General features: G+C 44.1%; 1 protein-coding gene across 7 annotated transcripts in view; it reads right to left on the reverse strand.

Annotated features, from left to right (window-relative positions):
* The window catches only part of GNB1 (G protein subunit beta 1), a 109,719-nt gene that overhangs the window by 11,578 nt on the left and 85,720 nt on the right, over positions 1-12,421 (reverse strand). For all 7 annotated transcript variants that reach the window (XM_061601992.1, XM_061601990.1, XM_061601987.1 and 4 more), the window contains 4 exons: positions 11,072-11,178; positions 8,626-8,689; positions 4,722-4,884; positions 484-550 (listed from right to left, as the gene is read on the reverse strand). In XM_061601992.1, coding sequence (XP_061457976.1) covers positions 484-550; positions 4,722-4,884; positions 8,626-8,689; positions 11,072-11,178 — 401 coding nt within the window. The remainder of the gene's footprint in view (positions 1-483; positions 551-4,721; positions 4,885-8,625; positions 8,690-11,071; positions 11,179-12,421) is intronic.

Raw genomic sequence — 12,421 nt, forward strand, 5'->3', positions numbered from 1 at the left:
GCAGTTTTCTGACAGTCTATTTCCTCTAACTTTAATGTGCATGCTTCATTCAAACATGCAGACTTGTTTAAGAATAAAGTTCTTGGGACGGAAAGGTATGTTTGTGAGGTTAAGTTCTCCTGGCGTCAGACTGGCAAACCTTAAAGATTTATGCCGATTAAATTTCCCCACTAATAGAACGCCAGGAAAGCCGTGAACAAGGGCTAGAACCTCTCCCTTTGGTGCTCATTTTCCATTTACCAGGAGTATTCAAAACACATTTCTCTCAAACTTTGCAGCCTGAAGGGGAAAATTCACCTCATTTTACAACATGTGTAGATCAAGCCTAAGATGCCACTCAGAGAGTGCATAATGCAACAGTTACCTCCTGGTATACCAACCAAAACATGGTACTGTGCAAAAGGACTCACCCCAATACACTAGAGAAAGAACTCTCCCTAATTTTGTTTAGCACAGAAGCCCACCTCTATATTAATTCCTTACCAAGTGGTGTCTCCAGAGCTGGTAACAATTTGATTATCATCCACAAAACGGCAACATGACAAGTATCCTGCAATGGGCAGAGGATTAAAAAGAGAGAGCAAGATATGATTAAATACTGACAACTCCTTTTTTGCTTTTCACACCCATTGCTTTTGTTATCTGCCCCCGTCTCAACAGCCAGACAGAGATGTAGGTCCCCAAGCATCTTTAAAACATTTCAAGGAAAGCTTTTACACAGTAAAGTAGGTGTGGGGAACCTTTGGCTCTCCAGACGCTGCTGAACGTCAAGTCCCAGCAGCCCCAGCAAGCATAGCCAGCGTGCAGGGATCATGGGAACTATAGTGCAGCAACATCTGGCAGGCCAAAGGGTCCCCATGCTTGCAGTTAAGTATCAGAAGAACGCAAGACAAGCTCTGCTGATTCGGCCAAAGGCCCATCTAGTCCAGCATCCTGTCCTCACGGTGGCCAACCAGATGCTCCCTACTAGCAATTCCCAGCAACTGGTATTCAGATTGCTTCCAACAGCAGAGGTAGAACATAGCCATTGGGGCTAGTAGCCACCAACAGCCTTTATCCTCCATTAATTTGTCTTATCCTCTTTTAAAGCCATCCAAGTTGGTGGCCATCACTAAATCTTGCAGGAGTGAATTCCTTAGTTTTAACTACATGCTGTGTGAGGAGATCCTTTCTTCTGTCCATCCTTGTTCTCCCAACATTCAGCTTCTATTATTATGGGAGTTCTGGTATTATGAGTATTACTTTCTCCACATCATGCATATTTTTATATATCTCTACCACACATACCCTTACTCACCTTTCCCCCCCCTCAACTAAAGAGACCTAAATGTTGTAACCTTTCCTCCTAGTGCAATTGCTCCAGCCCACTTGACTATTTTGGTTGCCTTTTTCTAAACCCTTTCCAGCTCTACAATATCACAGTATCGCTTCTTAGAATCACAGATTAAACATAGGCTTGGCCTCAGTCATGCAGATATGGCTACCGTGACCGGCCACTTTCCCCCTCACCCTAAACCCCTTGATCTCTGTTTGTGGAAAACTGGTAATAGGGATGGATCAATTCACCAGCGACTGTAATCCCACAATGCAGTGGCTCAGCCACTTCACAAAGGCTGGCGGTAATGTGCCAAACAGCAGTTCACCAGAAGCACAGGCCTTTCAAGTTTCCTCTTCTTACACTCAAACGAAAGGCTGGTCGAGCAAACTGCCTGTCAAAACAAGGATATTTTCTCTGTGTCCCCCACAACACAGGGATCTCCAATTTTGTGCAGCATACTGCAATTAGATCACTGTCCCTTTGCAGGAACATCCATGCCTGAAATTCTTTGAGTTCTCTTGATGCAAGGACCCACAAAACACAACACTCATCACAAAAGCTATAAACACTTTTCCTCTTTCGAGCCTCACAAAAAGAGCTCTTCCATGGAACATGATTTTCCAGTGTTATCAAACCACCAATAATCAGTTTTAACTGTGCACTGGTACCTATATAAGAGTATATAATTCCTATGAAGTAGCTAAAAGAGAGACTTTGCAAGAAATGCGCCACAAATACCAGTTTGAGTATAGCATTTGTTATTCATTACATTAAATTGAGAGTTCTGAACGCTTCAGCTTTGCTGGATTATAAATAACTATTCATTGCTGAGTAACCTTAGTTCCCCTCTGCGAGCCGTTTTCAGAGAGCTCCCTTTAGTCTGTAACAGTAAAGCCTTGCAGCGGTGGAAAGCCAGCAAGACACAGAGCCCGCCTGAGGCTTCCTCTTAAGAACTGTTAAAGGTTTTTCCGGAGCCCAGCTGGCAACCTCTGGAGGAAGAGGCCTCTGTGCTGGGCTGCATCTTGAGATTTTGTTCTTTCACAGAAACAAAAGAGAGCGTAAAAATATGACACAGCTCTGGAAGGAGGGAAGGGGGGTGGGGGCGTTGCAACCTTGCAAGATGGAATTCCTCCTGCGCCAGTCCTTCTCCCCTGCAGCTCATCTGATGTCTTACTAGTGATTTTGGAAGCAAATGGAAACTTTGCAGGGGCTTTGCCCATTAGCATAAAAGTGCATGAAGGAGGAACATCGCTCTCTGACTGTAGAGTACAGGCAGGAAACTTTCCTGAGTTCCAAGGACCTTGTCCTTGTCAGTAGACTAAGCATCTCCAGCAGACTAGCTCTTGTTCAACATCCCTCTGCGGTCCAAAAGAACATCTATACCACAAAGTGGTTTAACTATCATTCCCCTTCCCAGGGAGTCCTGCAAACTGTAGTTTGAGGGAGAGTAGGGATCTTCAACACAGAGTTCTCAGCCCTCTCAAACTACAGTTCCCAGGATTCTCTGGAAGAAGAAAAATGCCCCAAAATAGAGTTGATTATTCTATCCAGACACATAGGACTGCCAAAGCCAAAATAAATTCCAATAACATTTTTGGAACTTTGACCAGCACCAAACAGATAAGATTGGCTTAAATCTTCAGATGGGAATGAAACAAGGTTTTAATCTATTGAAAAAGGACACAAGACCATGGCACTGAACATTAAAGGAAGAAAAAGCTTGAGTTCTTGTCATAATGTTTGCCACAGAAGATTATTTTCAGTTTATACAGTGTTGTATTTGGCAAGGTTTCCTTTTTTCAAAGGGCTACTATGTCAGTTTGGGGAAAATAAGCAGCAAGATTTATGAAGGCAAGGGAAGCCATTAATGCTTGCTATTAACATAACCACTTGCAAAACAATGCATTTGTTGCTAAAATTTGTCCCCCAGACCACATGTCTGTGTTTGAGATGCAACAGTGGGGAAAACCCCGTGAAAGCAAGAAGTATCACTAGGTTGGTAAAAAATTATGACCCGTACAAAGCCAAGTGCACACAGACTGATTTCCAGCTTACATCTTGTGGGTAGGCTTTTAGAAGGAGCCCCCTGAAAACATTTGTCCCATTCCAACCAATGCGTTCTAAATAAGTGCATTAAATAAATTACATCCTCTCTCCAAAATAAAAAAGGGGCTGAATTGCCTCTGAGCATGTTGCACAGAAGACTTTTTGATAAGGATGTTGCAATCAACCTGCCCGGCCCTTCCTATAACACTGGTGGTTCAAGGGCAAAACATGGCAAACAGAAGCAGCAAATATCCATAAAATGCATGGTCTAACTGTACAGTGGCTCGCCAGAAGTCACAGAGGCATAACGAGGAGTTTGACAGTGTGAACCAACTAGTAAAGGAAGTGGCAATCACCCCAACTGCAGCCAAGTAACCATTTGGTTTTTCCACACAGCCTGTGATACCCATTGTACAGTACGGAAGGGGAACAGGATCCAGTCGGTGGGCTGGATTCTGAGCTCCATCACCACCCACAAGCCAGTTTGACAGGTACTCGAGGCCTGCCTGTCAGTCATTTGACATCCGTCATGGCATCAGCTGACTAATCTTCCAAGAAAAGAGTTGGGATTCTTCCTCTGCCACGCCAGCAAAGGAACAATCAGGAGCACACTTCGGAGTGTGCTCCTGATTCTTCTCTCTTTTCCTTACAGCTTGAAATTTTCGAGCACCTAATGTCAGGCCCAGAAAAAGTGACACGGTTTGTTCAATATGGCCTAGTAGGCCAACCTCTGGGGCCTAGCAGGCTCACTTCATCCCGTGGGCTAGAGAATCCCATCAATACTGCATGTAATGTAATGGACTGCCTTGAAGTCGATCCCGACTCATGGCGACACAATGAATAGGGATTTCATGGTAAGTGGTATTCAGAGGGGGTTTCCCATTGCCTCCCTCTGAGGCTAGTCCTCCCCAGCTGGCCAGGGCCTGCTCAGCTTGCCACAGCTGCACAAGCCAGCCTCTTCCTCATCCGCAACTGCCAGCTGGGGGGTAACTGGGCTCCTTGGGACTCTGCAGCTTGCCCACGGCTGCACAGGTGGCAGGGCACGTCACCCCTGAGCCACTCCCTGTGGGGTGATCTTTTGCTGGCCCTTGACACCCAGGAGACATGAGCAGGGATTTGAACTCACAGACTCTGGACTCCCAGCCAGGCTGTCCTACCCACTGTGCTAAGGTGACAAAAATTAAAAATCGCCTGTCTCTGTATACCTGTGCAACCAATGTGTAGCACACACTGTAGCGTAAGCAATATGTAAACCAGTCTTTCAGGAGATGTCACAGAGGGGGCATTGTTTAAGAAGCCAGAGAGTTGAAAACATCTTGTAAAGCTAACTGAAACAAAAAAAAAAAAGCACGCTCACCTGTATGGCCCGCCAGTTCCCGGCTTACACGTACATTGCCTTCACGTGTTTTTAGGTTGTAAATGGAACAAATGTTATCGAGACCACCGCAGGCCACGTAGTTTCCGGATGGGGCATACGCGCAAGTCATTACCCAGGATGAGCGCAGGGGAATAGCGTGGACCTAGAATAAAACAGGGGAGAGGGGAAGGAGAGAGAGAGAGACAGAAGTATGTTAGGCTATATCAAGAGGCTAAGAGTGAGGTGGCCAACTCAGGCAGTAGAATTTTTTGCTAACAGTTAAGCGTAGTGTACCCGGGGGACAGGGGGGATATGACTCAAGCAAAAACGACCCACCACCCTTCCACATATATGACCCAAAGCAATTTATAGACACACCCTTAAGAACAGCTAAAATAATTTTTAACGCAGTAGAAACCCCACCAAGGATCCATTTAAAAACAACACAAAATTTACCCCTAAGGCAGAGAACTTTTCATCTAGCTGGACAAGCCTGATTAGCAACAGAAAGGGGTCCTATCTGGATTTGCTGGCTCAGGTGCCAAAAGATATTGGACTAGCACGTCTCGTGGACATGATACAATTCCAAAATTCTTTTCAGAGTACAAAACACCTTCAGGCAATTTTTTTATTGCATTTATACTATCTGCAACAACCTCTCCACGCAAAATGGGGGAGGGGGATACCTTCACCCTCTCTCATAATATTAGAACCTGGGGTCACGCAATGAAGTTGAAGGGTTGGAGATTCAGGATGGATCAAATGAAGTACTTCTCCACACAGAGCAGAGTTCAAGTACGGAATTTACTTCCTCAAGATGTAGTGACAGACACAGACTTAAGACATCTTTAAAAGGGAATCAAACAAATTAACGGAGCATACGGCTATCAACTGGCTATTAGTCACAACGGCTACACCCTCCAGGATTTAGAGAGGCAGCGTGCCTCTAAACGTTGCTGGGGAACAACAGTGGGAAAGGGCTATTTCCCTCATGTCCTGCTTCTGGGCTGCCCATAGGCGCCTGGTTGGTCACTGTGGAAAACAGGATGCTGGACTAGATAAGTCTTTCATGTTCCTGTGCACACCTGATTTTAGAAAATAGCTACATGCAGTAGACGAAATTTAAAAACCCAGCATTCTGAGCTTAAGCTCTTGGTTGCAAACAGGGCCTAAAGAGTATTTCAAATGTCCTAACCGAGGTCATATTTTTGGGGCCAGCATCAATTGGCAAAGATGTTTCCATCCCTAGCCACGAACATCACATTTTCAAAAAGCCGAGACTTCTGGGATTTTTCCAAACCCAGGTGTATAACTATCAGTTCTTAAATTTACATACCACCTTTTCCCAGGAGCTCAAGGTGGTGTAAAAGGTTCTCCCCCTCCCCGTTTTACCCTCACAACTCTGTAAAGTAGGTTAGGCTGAGAGACAGTGACTGGTCCAAGGTCACCCAGTGAGCTTCATGGCTGAGTGGGGATTCGAACCCTGGTCTTCCAGGTCATTGTCCAACACTCTAACCATTATATCACAATCTGCTTTTGAAAGTTCGTTTGGCTTCAGAAATGGCAGTGTTTTTACTTTTAAACACTAAGCTTTTTTTAAAAAGCTTAAATTCTACCTTTGCTCATCAAAACTTCCCAGTCTTTCCTGCCTATAAGCTCCGTGAGCTAGGAATTATTTTCTGTGCACAGCGATTCACTACGAAATAAAGGCCTTGACATTTTTACCATCTTCTCTTTTAGGAATTTGAAGGAAAAAAATCAAAACCCAGCACATGTTAGTTGAGCACGCCACAGCAATAGGCGTGATTAGCTCCATTACTAAAAATACAGCTATTTAATCACCAACAAATCTATCTCCTACCTGGCAGCCAATGAAATGCCTCAAAATGGTTGCTCATATTGCATCACTTGGAAAGGACACCTCTTATGAGCACCTTCTTTGTCAGAACCATCATCACATCCAGTACAAGTGCAAGACTGCTTAGCTACAGCCGTGCTGCTAGAGATATTTATAGATGTGACTTCGTAAGTGTAATCTATTCAGAGATTTATGAAAATACTAATCTAAAACTACATTCTGGTTATTGCAGAACTGTCACCCAATTTCCTGGATTTGATGAATGCTCTTTACTGACAAAAGTCTCCTTTTCTTTCCTTTGTGGTGGTGGTGATGGGCTGTTGGTGCAAGGGGATCGGGGGAGAAGCAGAACTATCACCTGCAAATCGGCAACAGACAGGACTCTGTTAAGGACTTTCCTTAGTAGAGAGTTTTCCCACCTTGTCATGTTTGATCTCCTTGCAGGCATGCAAAGCGTGCTTACTCACATGGGAGAAAAGATGTGCTGGGGAAGCAACGGCATCATCACTTGCCTTTCCCAAAATTGGCTAGATGCATGTGAACAGAACAAGTGTTAATCCAGCCTTTCCTAACTAGTGGGCCACCAGGTGTTGCTGGACCACAACTCCCATCAGCCTCAGCCAGCATCGCCAATGGTCAGGAAAGATGGGAATTGTGGTCCAACAACATCTGGTGGCCCACTAGTTGGGAAAGGCTGTGTTAATCCCTCCATTCTTGCCCACTGAAGCAGGAATGTGGCGAATTTCCAAATATGAAGGTCTCATTTTAATGCAAATTAGTTATCTCTTTATAATCATAGTAACCGGGTAGATTTTTCTCCCCATCCCTTTCGATGTAAATTTAGGGGTTCTGATCTGTTGCGACTATGACCTTGGAACGGGAACGTGTTTTGTTATTCTAGGCTGATTAATGTGAAGTGCATTACTTGCTGCTACTCCATGGTGTTCTGCAGTGCCCCCCACAAAGTTATAAAATGGCATCTGCCTCTAACTATTGCCCACAGATGCCAAGAGAGCAGTGCATCTACCGAAAATAGCAAAAGCAAAAGGATTCTCTGAGAACTCTGTTTTTCCTTGCTTTTTTTACCCTAGGAAGGTTATCAGCTACAGAGTGGCTGCTCTAGAATTTCCAAGGGCAACAGCAAAGAGCCTGTTAGCTCTCCTAGATGGCAGCCGATTAAATAAATAAGAATTACCTCATGAAACCATGAGGAATTTGAAGGATCCTTCTGGTGGATGGGGCTGTTGCTCCACTAGTTCCTGCAGCTGTGGTTCCAAAAGTTGTGGATACAACTTAAGACATGAACTTGCCGTACACCAGTCTCATGAGGCCCCAGCCATAGCCATTAAGGCAGCATTGGTCATCTCTCCACCCAGGTTTTCAAGCCTTACGCCGAAGGAACTCTTAGAATGTTCACTTCATCAAAATTTAGTTTTCTGGATTTACAGAACTTGACTCATGTTTTTTCCTCTTCAGGAAGGACAGAAAGGTCCCGTCCCCCCCGTTGACCCTGCCTCCTTCCTGAAGAGAAGTTAACCCTATAATGTCTACTCCCTGTTGATGAGAAGCAGTTCACAGTTAAATCCAACATTCTATTCTCATCCAGCTATGCTTTTTGGTTCAGAACATCACTACAGGGCTTGCTCTCCACCTTCAATACCTGCAGAACTGAATACTAAACCAACGGAGTCGTTTAGCAAACTTTTTATGATCAAGATCTACTGCCAAGGCTTGTCTTCAGTGCATATCCCTATCGGTTTTCACTACCGAGGTCAAAACTAGAGAGACTATGGCTTTGCCTCGCCCAGTGAATGTATCCAAGAAAAAAACTCTGATGTTTAAGCTTTCTTTCTCCTCATCTCCCAAAGCAGAAAGCAACTGAGCCATCCCCTGATTTAGTCCATATTTGTGCCTACACAGGATCCTCCTTTTAGAGGACAAACCGAAAGCCAAACCAAAACACAGCATTTGAAGGACTCCTGCTACCAGTTTTCCTCTTTCAGCCACACAGGAATTAAGGAGTGGAACCCTAGTAATTGCTCTCACCTTGTTTGTGGTATAGCTGTCCCAAATGATAAGCTTGCCATCCTGCGATGCACTAACGAGAAGCCTGGAAGGGCAGAGCAGGAGAGAGAGAGATGCAAGACGAAGGTAAACAAAGCATTCATCTGAAGTGCAGGAAGGTAACATCCATTAGCATCAATCATTTGAACATTTTGATATGCAAAACGCTTTATTGCATTTATCATATGAACTTGTCCTCATATGCCCTTTTTACGTATTGAGAAACTGAGGTTGAGTGATCTCTTCAAAGCCTTCCAGTGAGCCCATAGCTGAGTAACGATTTCATCCCAACATCTCCCACTAATCAATGGACTAAATGGGTTCTCCTTATGAAAGCTTCCAATAAAACACCTATCCTGCAGACCTGTATTAATGGAAGTAGTAGGCAGAATTCAACTGGAAATGACGTACTTCCTCTGGTGTAGTCATCTTCCCAGGTCTTTTCTATTCTTGAGCATATAAAGATCTAGGATTCTGTAAGATGGATGCTTAAGAGTAGTGCAGATTATTTAACTTGTATAAACAAGCTCAAGTGAATTAGTAAGATTGCTTTCATTAGATTCAAGACTCCTTCCAACAGCTTCGGCTGATCCAATCAGTGTTTGTTACGAGCAGACAAATCCACAATTTTATTTCATTAGAAAAAAAGAGATAAGCAGGCAAAGCCAAGTACTGAATTTTTAAAAAAATGTATATGTGAACACAGATTGCACTATGGCAACCCACAGCAAACTCATATATTCACACTGCTCACTGCGAACTCTGGATCTCTGAATAGTTAAAGTGTGAGAGATTCAGAAAGAGTATTTAAAAACAATTTAAAAACAGCCACAAGGCCTTTTCTATCTTTAGAGTTCTCCAAAATTCCTCCAACATCACAACTGTATTTTTTCCACACAAGGAGAAAAGGGGCACCAGTACTTTTGAAGATGGACATCGGTTCTCCTGTCAGCAGAGATGAACGAATGTTAGGGTTAGCTCTTGGTGTTGCTCAATTCCTTTGGTACTAGGAGGGCAATGGGATTATGAAACTTCCTATGAAGTAATTGCCAACTGTGTACTTACCTTTACACAAGAGAATGAGTGACTTGGGGGAGAGGGAGAGATTTCTCCCCTCCAGGCAAAGAAACGGCATTTCAGAACCTTGCCTTTAGCTAGATAAGTGAAAATTAAATAACTGCTGCTGCCACATTTCTATCACTGAGGTAAGAAGAAACCAACAACGAAAGCGTGGCATCTTCAAGCAGGAATCCCAATAAATGCCAAGTCTACAGCAGCATTGGCAGACCTTGTAAAGTAGAAACTGGCGGTGACACACAAACGCACACAGGCAAATACATGTGTTGCTCTTGCAACTGCAATCTCATGATTTAGTCATCCCTCGCTGTCCTCGCCTTCCCCGTCCTCCCTTCACTAGCTTCTCTCCTCTTTCTTTCCTCTTCCTCCTGCCTACAATCTAGTTTCTAAACTCTTTCAAGCAAGAACCAGTCACTTGTTTATTTATTTTTACATTTATATCCCACCTTTCCTCCAAAGAGCTCAAGGTGATGTGCATGGTTCTCCCTGCTCCCTATTTCATCCTCACAACAACCCTGTGAAGTTACGTTAGGATGAGAGGCAGTGACTGGCCTGAGGTCAACCAGTGAGCTTCATAGGAACACAGGAAGCTGCCTTATACCGAATCGGACCATTGGTCCATCTAGCTCAGCGCTGTCGACACTGACTGGCAGCAATGGCTCGCTCTCCTTTCAGGCAGGGGGTCTTTTCCCAGCCCAACCTGGAGATGCCATTGCGGACTGAACCTGGGACCTTCTGCAATTGCAAAGCAGATACTCTGGGAGATGGGGAAATATGCCAATAGAAACTATTAAGCTAGATTGAGGGGAGGACACGAGAGAATGTATTGTCACTAACCAGTTATCCTGAAGTATTTTATTTATTTATTTATTGCATTTATATACCGCCCCATAGCCAAAGCTCTCTGGGCGGTTTACAGCAATTAAAAACATAAAAACAAACATACAAATTTTAAAACACAAAAACAATTTAAAACACAATTAAAAAAAAACTGAAAACAATTTAAAAACGCATGCTGAAATGCCTGGGAGAAGAGGAAAGTCTTGACCTGGCGCCGAAAAGATAACAGCGTTGGCGCCAGGCACACTTCGTTGCATAGATCGTTCCATAATTTGGGGGCCACCACTGAGAAGGCCCTCTGCCTTGTTGCCATCCTCCCAGCTTCAAAGTAACAAAGTAAATGGTGCTTCCTACAAAACTCTCTTTGTGTTTTCCTACATTTTACACCTCCTTTCTTTCACTTCTCGGTAAGTTGCTCTAACCCTTTGAAGAAGTGTGGGTTACACCGGGGCAGATCTTGTGCAGAGGGATTAGGAATGAAACTGTCTTTTTCTGCAGCACAGAAACTCACCTGGAATCAGTCCCCCAGTGCATTGCATAAATTTTAGCCAAGTGTCCTCGCAATGTTCTTCTAGTGCGCATCTGAATACGACCCACTGGATCAATGTTGGCTGTGATCTAAATGGGAGGTTAATTGTATACATTTGTAACTGTCAGCCAACAAAAGCATTTCGTGACAGAAGAACTATTAGCCAAACTACTCTCACTACCCACAATACAAAATGAAGAACAATTCCAACAAATACTTCCTTGGATTTCTTTCCATATTGCGCCAAGAAGCTTGGCCAAAACACCTCACTACCTGCTTGGCAAGATGCTTACTACTATTTCTTCCAAAAAAAGCTCCTAATTTCAGACATCAAGTATAACAATAATTCAGATCAGGGGTGGGGTACCTAGGGCCTTGCAGATGTTGCTGGTCTACAACTCCCATCATCACTCCAACTACTGGCTATACAGGCTGGTCCTGATGGGAGTTGGAGTCCAACAACAGCATCTGGAAAGCCACATATTCCCCACCCTCGAGTGAAATCTTTCACAGAACTGAAAGACAACTTGCACACAATTTTTTTTTTGTATTAGTAGCAGTAGAAAAATCCTCACATAGCATTTCCACCAAATTCATGTAAGGGGACACTTGCTAGGTATCAATGGTTTCTGTGTGTTGAAAACCATTTATCTTCTGATGTGAAGACTTTTTAGCAGAAGCTGTTCAATAACAAATGGCACCTCATATTATATGGCACATGCAAGAACCTGCTACAAGTTCTACAAAAATAAGCCGGTAGATTGATCCAGAGTTCCATGGGACTGCAAGTGGTGCAAGTTTAGGGTCCACAGAAAGGCAAGAGGAAGCTCACACAAGCTTGACTGGGAAGGGGCTGGCCTCACCTGCACCAACACAGCCTTAGGGGAGTTCAACAACAATAAAGTTTTGAACTTTGGAGGAGTAGCCCTGTTAAGTCTACTGCAGCAAATGCAACAAAATCTCGTGCCAATCCTACATAGCTAAAGGTTGTGTCCAATCTAGTCCTACTCAAAGTAGATCCACTGAAGTTAATGGACATGACTAGCTTAGGTTGCCACTGTGGGAACAGGATGCTGGATTAGATGGGCTTTTGGCCTGACCAGGATCTTCTGATGTTTGTTAACACATATCCACAGCTGTACCTACCTATGCATCTGATGGAAGTGGGTTCTGGCCCATGAAAACTCCTGCCATAAGGCACCCTTCCCCAATCTGTTGCCCTCCAACTCGCATCATACCTGACCATTGGCCATAATGGCTGGGAGGCGATGATAGCTGCGGCCCAAAACATCTGGAGGGCAGCATGCTCTGGAAGGCTGCCATACGGTATTT

This window comes from Rhineura floridana, chromosome 18, assembly GCF_030035675.1.
Source record: "Rhineura floridana isolate rRhiFlo1 chromosome 18, rRhiFlo1.hap2, whole genome shotgun sequence".
NCBI classification, from domain to species: domain Eukaryota; kingdom Metazoa; phylum Chordata; class Lepidosauria; order Squamata; family Rhineuridae; genus Rhineura; species Rhineura floridana.